This window comes from Capsicum annuum, chromosome 3 (assembly GCF_002878395.1).
Source record: "Capsicum annuum cultivar UCD-10X-F1 chromosome 3, UCD10Xv1.1, whole genome shotgun sequence".
NCBI classification, from domain to species: domain Eukaryota; kingdom Viridiplantae; phylum Streptophyta; class Magnoliopsida; order Solanales; family Solanaceae; genus Capsicum; species Capsicum annuum.
Window position 1 is genome coordinate 17,742,938 of NC_061113.1, and position 9,027 is coordinate 17,751,964.

General features: G+C 31.4%; 1 protein-coding gene and 1 non-coding gene across 2 annotated transcripts; both read left to right on the forward strand.

Moving 5' to 3' along the window:
* The first annotated feature begins 6,616 nt into the window (after positions 1-6,616).
* Positions 6,617-8,268, forward strand: LOC124897021. Its single transcript, XM_047409143.1, has 2 exons — positions 6,617-6,747; positions 7,725-8,268. Exons 1-2 carry the CDS (start codon positions 6,687-6,689, stop codon positions 8,123-8,125), a joined length of 462 nt encoding a protein of 153 aa, XP_047265099.1. The 5' UTR covers positions 6,617-6,686; the 3' UTR covers positions 8,126-8,268.
* Positions 8,269-8,702: 434 nt separating this feature from the next.
* On the forward strand, positions 8,703-8,774 carry TRNAK-UUU. The gene has a single exon. It is a non-coding gene; the product is annotated as a tRNA-Lys (tRNA).
* The last annotated feature ends 253 nt before the right edge of the window (positions 8,775-9,027 follow it).

Sequence of the window (9,027 nt, forward strand, 5' to 3'; positions counted from 1 at the left end):
TGTACAAAGAATCCAATAAAATAAAGGGCTAGATCTAAGCCAAGACATTTTCATCTCTTTGTTGTGGAGCCAACAAATGGCCTTCTAGAAGTACCCAAAGATGTAGGTGTTGTTATCTGTTTGAGACTGTTTTCATTTGAAAAATCAAGGAACTCCTCTTCTTCTCTTGTTCTTCGTTACTCAAATCACCATGAAATCCAACTTATGAATTCCTCAAGTGAAAGTACTTATTTTGCCACTAAGACAAGAGTAGCTAGCTCAATTTTTGTGTGGTCAAGATTGCAACCATTCCTCAAATATGTTCTTATATATCTTCTGGAAAAGAAACAAAATAATTTTCAAAAAAAAATAGTAAATAAATAAGATAAAACATTGTACAAAAAAAATATCTTTACTATTTTTTCAAAAAATATTAAGAGCATGTCTATAAATTTTTGTTCTTTCACCACCTTTGGTTGTTCGTTTTCTTCGGAAAAAATATAATTAGAAGTTCCCACAACCATCTATTCTTTTTCTCTTAATTAATTTATCTTTCATTCTTTCTCCACCAATAGATTTTTCTTCTCTCTTTCTCTCTTCTTTCATTCTTTACCTCGAAAAATAAAAGTGTAATGCTCACCGGTTTCTCTCTCCACCCTCTTCCGATGGATATCTAAAAAAATTACATATCAGAAGTTGCGCTGATACCAAAAATATTATTGAGATATAAAAAAGAACGTAAGAAATAAAAAGAGTATTTATTAGAAGTTGTTCGATTGCAATTAAAAGAGCTGCAGCAATGGTCTATTAAATAGGCTTACAACCAACTACAACAACAACAACAACAACAAACCCAGTGTATTCCCACTTAGTGGGGTCTGGGGGGGGTAAGATGTACGCAGTCCATACCTCTACCTCTGAGTAACTGGTAAAGTTGTTGCCATGTGACCAGGAGGTCATGGGTTCAAGCCTTGGAAACAGCCTCTAGCAGAAATGCAAGGTAAGGCTGCGTACGATACACCCTTGTGGTGGGGTCCTTCCCCGGACACCGCGCTTACAACCAACTAGTATTAGCTAAAAATAAACAACTAAAAAATTAGTGGATAAACTAGCACTACTTTTACTAGCTAAAAACTAGGAACTAATTGACAGTTTTTGAAGCATTAATCAACAATTAGAAGTAATTTTATCATATTATCCTTTGAATTAATGAATTTATTGCTTCGAAAAAATGCATTAAATAATAAAGTAGTATTTAATACCAATAGTAAAATTAAGCATGTCAAGCGGGTGGGACAGGTCAGTTTGACCCGGCCCAGTCTGCCCACGGGTTGTAGGGTACCGGGTACCGGGCTGGATTTTTTTTAATTTTGAACCTGGTTAACCCGGCCTTGACCAAATCTGGTACGGGCCCGTCGGTTAACCGGCGCGGATCTTTTAAAAAAAATTAATTTTGTCCGTTGGGCCCAACGACTATATTACCGTTTGGGCCCCAAAAACGGCTAATTGGCCTATTTTTTAAAAAAAAAAAAAAATTAAACCAAAATAAAATTTTAAACCCAAAAAAAATCCTATAAATACCCTACACTTTCAAATCATTTTTCACAAAATTTTCATTCTCTCAAATCTCATTCTCTCTCAAATCTCAATTCTCAAATATTCTATATATTTCCTAAAGTACTCAATTTAATTTTTTTAATTTTGCGATTACAAAGTACGGGTGGAAGTTCCTAAAGTCGCAACCTTTGGATACTTCCAAAATTTGATATTGTCGTTCCATCTCTTACTTTTAATTTTTAATTAGTGTATTAATTGTTGAATATTTAATTTTATTATATTTGTGTATTTTGAATTTTTTTTAATTTAATTTATTTTATGGATAAATTAAGAAACCTCGCCACTAAAGGTGTTAAAAAATGTTGTCCCGGAAGTGGTAGTAGTAGTGGTAGTAAAAAGCAAATTACTAGCGGTAGAGGTACTTCAAGTAGCAGATATACCCATGTGCTTCCGCCTCTGGTACCACTTAGTCAACCTTTTGAGGAAGAAATAGGTGTAGGTGCTCACGATATGGATTATGTAGAAGCTCAGAAAAATTGTGATATAGAAGAAGAAAATGAAGTAGATGCGGTTAATTTAGATGAAGATGATGAAAATATTGGTGAGACACCCACAGTAGGAAATGCTAACGTTAATTTGAATTGGTTAATCTCCCTCCCCGTCCTCCCCGTGCCCTAAGAGCTCGTAAAACAACTAGTATTGCATGGCAATTTTTTGAACATATACCAGATATTGAGATGCAATGCAATATTTGTCAAGAAATAAATAAGCATAAAAAAGGAGGCAAGCAAGGCGGTACGGGTACGTTAATGAGACATATAACTGATAATCAAGATAGAGAGTTAAGAATTGCACAAGGTGGTGCGGATGTTGGTGGGCCAACACAAACTAGAATAGACCCGGCAACTGGTCAGGTAATGAAGAAGTATAATAAATTGAGGGACTGGGAAGAAATAACAAAAATGATAGTTGTGGGTTGTTTGCCTTTTAGTTTTCCTTCTTCTGATGCCTTTATACATTATATTCAAGGAATTTATAATCCTATGTTTAATGGTATTTCTAGAAGTACTTGTAGGGTCGATATTTTTAGACTTCATTCACAATATTATTTTTATTTATCAACATTGTTAAAAAATATTCAATGTAGAATATCCCTAACTTCTGATCTTGATCATGCTGTAAATAAAAATAATCATTTAACCATTATTTGTCATTGAATAGGTAGTAATTTTGTTATGGAAAAACGTATTCTTGTTTTTTTATATGATGAAGATCGTAAACATACTAGAGATTTTATTACTGATTCGATTGCTAAAGTTGCAGAATTTTACGGTATTGAAAATAAAATCTTATGTATTGCTTTTGATAATGCTTCTAACAACTAGACTGCTATAACAAAGTTAAAATCTAAGCTATCTCCGCCGTTACCTGAAATTTTTCATATTAGGTTTGCTTGTCATATATATAATTTAATTGTAAGAGATGATCTTGTGTTTTTTGAGCTTTATATTGAAAAAATTTGTCTTATAGTTGGTTTTATTCAGGAAAATAATTGTAGAAAAAGAATTAGAGATGTTAAACTTAAATGTGAACAAAATGGACTTGCACCGATATTGATGCCCGAAGAATGTGATACTAGATGGAATGCTACGTATGATTTTTTAAAAACTTGTTATAAATATAGAGTTCGTATTACACTATCCTTTAACCAACATTGTGGTTCGTTTGCTGATTCTGTCCACTGCATGCTACGTGATTCTGATTGGGATGCAATTAATGATCTTGTTAAGTTTTTGAAAAAAAATTATATAGATACGGTTGAATTTTTCGGTGCTTATTATCCTACTATTTGTAATATTTTGTCATATATAACCGATATTTCTGGTTTGCTCAAAGAATATAAAAATAAAGAAGGTTACAAAGAAGCTGTTGGTGCCATGTTTGCTAAATTTAAAAAATACTTTTTTCTGATTCCCCCTATTTACTTGGTTGGTGCTATGCTAAATCCGTGCATGAAATATAATACTATGTGCCACTTTAGTACTCTTATTTATGCTAACTTAGAAATAAATACTAACAATAGTTCTAATGATAAAGAACCAGAACGTACAACCTGATTTGTGGACGGCTATGGCCGATGCAAACACTTACATAGATAAATTATATAACCACTATGCTGATTTAGTTGATTTAGTTGTGCCGACAAATATCACTCCAACTGCTGTTCCTCATCCTCCTGAGGAGCCATCATCTTCTAAAAGGCCGGCACATAGTATTTTTTCTGATTACTTTTATGATTTACCTTGTTGGAATAGTGTTGAGGAGGAATCTTACACAATAACTTATCGGGAAGAGCTGAAGGTTTATCTTCGAACGCTGATAGAGGATCACAGACAATGGATCAATGCATTGGATTGGTGGAGGAATAATGAAAGACAATATCCTGTGCTTTCAAGATTAACCAGAGATATCTTGAATATTCCAATATCAACTATTGCATCGGAGAGCGCTTTTAGTCAGGGACGAAAGTAGCTTAGAGACAACCGACATTCATTGGGAAGAAATGCAATGAATATTCTAGTTTGCCTTGAAGAACGGAACGAAGAAATCAAGGAATGATAGCGGAGCCGAACGACGAGCAGAGACTTGAATAAATTATGAATTCATGGGAGAACTCAGCAGAATCAAGTCCAATGCATGGTTTTGCCCCCGTTGACTTTGACTATCCTATGCAAGTTCCCGTTAATATTAATATGAATGAGTTGAAAAAAATGATGCAAAATTTGTAGATTTTTCATCCATATAAATTATAAATTTTGGATCATTTTGCAATCAATAAAATTCAATATTCATTCACTCCTTAGTCCGTACTTTGTAATTTTTCATTTAATGAATTATAGTGTGTGTATATATTGTAGTATATGTTTTATTTAAAGAAGTACATACTTTGAATGTTACGTATATATGTGTATATATTTTCTAAAGTAGTATATATTTAACGTATACATGTGTATATGTTTTATAAATTAGTATATAACTATATATTTAGTTTGTGTATATGTTGTAGTATATGTTTTATTTAAAGAAGTACATACATTGAATGACGCGTATATATGTGTATATATTTTCTAAAGTAGTATATATTTAACGTATACATGTGTATATGTTTTATAAATTAGTATATAACTATATATTTAGTGTGTGTATATAATGTATTATAAATATATTGAAGTATGTGTTTCATTTAAAGAAGTACATACATTGAATGGTACGTATATATGTGTATATATTTTATAAATTTGTATATAACTATATAAATAGTGTGTGTATATATTGTAGTATATATATATATATTGAAATATATGTTTTATTTAAAGAAGTACATACATTGAATGGTACGTATATATGTGTATATATTTTCTAAAGTAGTATATATTCACGTATACATGTGTCTATGTTTTAAAAATTAGTATATAACTATTTATATAGTGTGTGTATACATATTGTAGTATATATATATTGTAGTATATGATTTATTTAAAGAGTTACATACATTGAATGATACATATATATGTGTATATATTTTTCAACGTAGTATATATTTAACGTATACATGTGTATATGTTTTATAAATTAGTATATAACTATATATTTAGTGTGTGTATTTATTGTAGTATATATATATATATTGAAGTGTATGTTTTATTTAAAGAAGTATATACATTGAATGGTACGTATATATGTGTATATATTTTTTAAAGTAGTATATATTTAACGTATACATGTGTATATGTTTTATAAATTATTATATATATCATTATATTGTAGTATATATCTTTGAGTATATGTTTTATTTAGAGTAGTATATATATTTAACTAACGTATAGTCATATACACGATTACATGTGTAATTGTGTATATGTATTATGTGTATATATATTTTTAAAGTCTAATGTAATATATATTATATATGTAGTGTATATATATTGTTTAACGTATTTAAAATGTATATAGGTGGGTTTATATAGTGTATATCAGAGAAAAAACTTTTTTTTTTTGGTTTTTGACCGGATTTTAAACCGATTTTGACCGGGTTAAGGTGGGTTGGACTGGGTTGGGTTAAGTGGGCTGGTTCAAGGTTGTTTTTAAAAATTTTATTGTTGGACCCGAAACCGGCCCGATTCTGGACCGGCCCACTAACCGGCTAAAATTTACGGGCCAGTTCCGGATTGACCCGGTCCGGTCCACTTAACACCCTTATACCTTTCTTCTAAAATTTATATAGTTACATATATATTTCATACATAATTTATACATGAATTGTGAGCAAGTTTTGAAGTTCTGACAACAACAACAACAACAAACCCAGTGTATTCCCACATAGTGAGGTCTAGGGAGGGTAAGATGTACGTAGTCCATACCTCTACCTCTAAAGAAGTAGAAAGGCTATTTCTGATAGACCCCCGGCTCGAGATACGGAATACTAAACAAATTCATAGTAAAGCATGGAATAAGATGGTAGTTTTGAAGTTCTGAGCGAGACGAAAACTTGATTTTTATATGTTATGAAATAAAACTCCTGCTATATTTTGGTGAAAAGGAAAAATACTAGTGCTATGGTAATTTTGGTCAATACAAGACGAATTTCGTATATATATATAAAAAATCCCTAACTTTCTTCTTCAATATTTCACATCATTTATGAGATTGAGAAACATGTTCCTACATAGTGGATAAAGTTTCAATTAATTTTTTTTTAATTAGTTCGTTATTAGATTCGGAAACAGCTTTTCTACTTTTTTAGAGGTAGAGGTATGGACTGCGTACATCTTACCCTCTCCAGACTCCACTATGTGGGAATACACTGAGTTTGTTGTTGTTGTAGTTAGTTATTAGATAAAAACTAGTGAGAGCAAATTTGAAGGAAGCTCAATGGTTGAATAGTGGAATACTCCTACATGTGACATGTGAGGAGTATATGAAAATGCGCTTGTAAGTTGTGGTCATATGATGCTTGTAACAAGTTATTATTGGTCAATATAGCCTTTTCTTCCCCTATAAATTCATTTTGCTAAATTAACAACAGTTTTAAACAATATTAGGTCATATAATTATTGTACTGCTACGACCAAAATACTATTTCGGAGAAAATGGAGAAGGCAACAATAATCCAAAAGGTATTTTGGGTTTCCTTTTTGGTTATTTTGTTAGGTAAGTACATCTAGCTAGCTATTCTCTATATTCCATTTAAGAGGGTGTTGCGTCGATAGAAGAAACTGCGACAATCCCTCCAATTTTTACGCGGTGTGTTCACCCAAAAAAAATTATGCGAAGTTTTTTATAAAGAAATATCACTATTTCTGATTGGAGTTTATGTTGTATGTATATCTTCGGGATAAATATAGGAAAAAATACATAAAGTAGCATACTTAAATATTAAATTACAAAAAAATAGCAACACTTTTTTTATCAAATTACATTTTGTAGCATTTGTATTTGTATATATTTGTATTTTTGTTATTTATATTTTTGTCATAAATATATATGCCATTTGAGTTATAGAAACTGTAAATTGTATAATCCAAAGCTATATAATGTACACAATTATATCCAAAGTTATATAATGTACATAATTATTGCAGTGTAATTTCTAGTGGGGTAAATTCCACAGTTGATTCAGGAGGATAAATATAAAGGCGATCATAAAAATGCACCAATAATTTTTGCTGGTCACAAATTGACCCAAAGTAATTTCACTAAGTAGAAGATCACCATTGACCCAACTAGACCTCTTATTATCCTAAACAACATTTTTTTTTTTTTGGAAAAAGCAAGCAATTTGGTATCATTTTGCAATAGATATCCCAAAATTATAAGAACTCACAGATTTAGAAAGCTTTATTATGTATTTCTTATGAATTATTTTGAATATTGATGCTAACTAAATATAAAACTAACACATGCTAAACGAACATAATTTATGTGTCACCCTTGATCTCAATCAGACTAATTTTAACATATTGTCTTATACAAATGAAGGCACAAAAAATAAAATATAGTACTCTGTCAATCTCAATTTTTCTGTTGTGTTTCTCTTTCACACGTTTCTTAAGTAAAACATTAATCAGAAAGACTTTTTGATTATTTTACCCTCATTAATGTCTTAAGATATATCTCTTTTTTACCAGGACACACAATCAAGGGGGAATTTAAGTGCAACGATACAAGCGAATGCGTTAAACAAATGAAATGCAGCGAAGGGCGTCCAACATGTTACTACAGAACAAACGTATGCTTCTGCAGACGTACACATGACAATCTACCATTTACATGCAAAACAGTTGCAGATTGTGTTAGACAATTGAAATGTATCAATGGCACACCTTCATGTTTTGCAAGTAGAAATGTATGTTATTGTAAACTTCCAAATAGTAGACCAAATAATGAAACTAGGTGTAATAATGATGCTGATTGTGGTGTGTTATTGAAATGTTTGGATCCTCGTCATGAGAAACCTACATGTTTCTTGAAATCACATAATTGTTATTGTAAACGTGATGCGTACACTAATAGTAGTAAGATTATGTAGAGGTGATTTCACAGATGATCACTCAATTTTTCTAGTTTTACATCATAGTGAAAGTAGCTACTCATTATTTTTTTTCCTGTAATTATGAAACTTTGCTTAAGTTACATTTAATTTTTGTTTAATTTTATATTATCATATTGAAAGTAGCTACTAGGCACATTAATTTTTTGTAATTGTGTAACTTTGCTGAAGTTACTATAAACGATATTTTTGTAATAAAAAGTCATCCTGTTTGGTTCAAGTGTTGTATCATATAAAATGTCTTTTTTTATTTCCTCCTTATAACTTTTCGTGCTACTTATTGTTTTCTTTGTTTATTTTACTTGTCATATAGAGTATCTTTTTTCACAGCCTTTATGTGAAAATGATTTTAGCGTCACAAATCTTTTAAAAGACAACTCCTATTACTTATTTTATCTGGTTGACTTTCACTACTTTAGTCAAAATACAAAAGACTCTTTCTTGTCCTTTATCTCTTTAATTTTACCCTCCTCCCCTTGGGTGGATGTGAAGAAGAAAAGGAGTAGTAAATAAATAGAATTTTAAGTTCATTATATATGAAAAGCTTAGCATATCAGCCGTCTTAGCTCAGTGGTAGAGCGCGTGGCTTTTAACCACGTGGTCGTGGGTTCGATCCCCACAGACGGCGTATATTTCTTGAATTTGTTTTTTGACCCTCCTTTGGACTGCATGCATATAACGGTAGTTTTTTGGTGCCCAAACTCTAGTATGGTTTTGGGTCGAAAGTCGGGTCCTAGCTAGCTCCTAGATCAGGGCCATGATCGAATTTAGGGTCTTAAGGTCAGGAGTTTGGTCTCCTGACTCCTGTCGAGGTTAGGAGCCGATTCCCAAGTCAGGATCAGTATCGAGTTATCATATAAGGTACAAGAGTTATGTCTCGA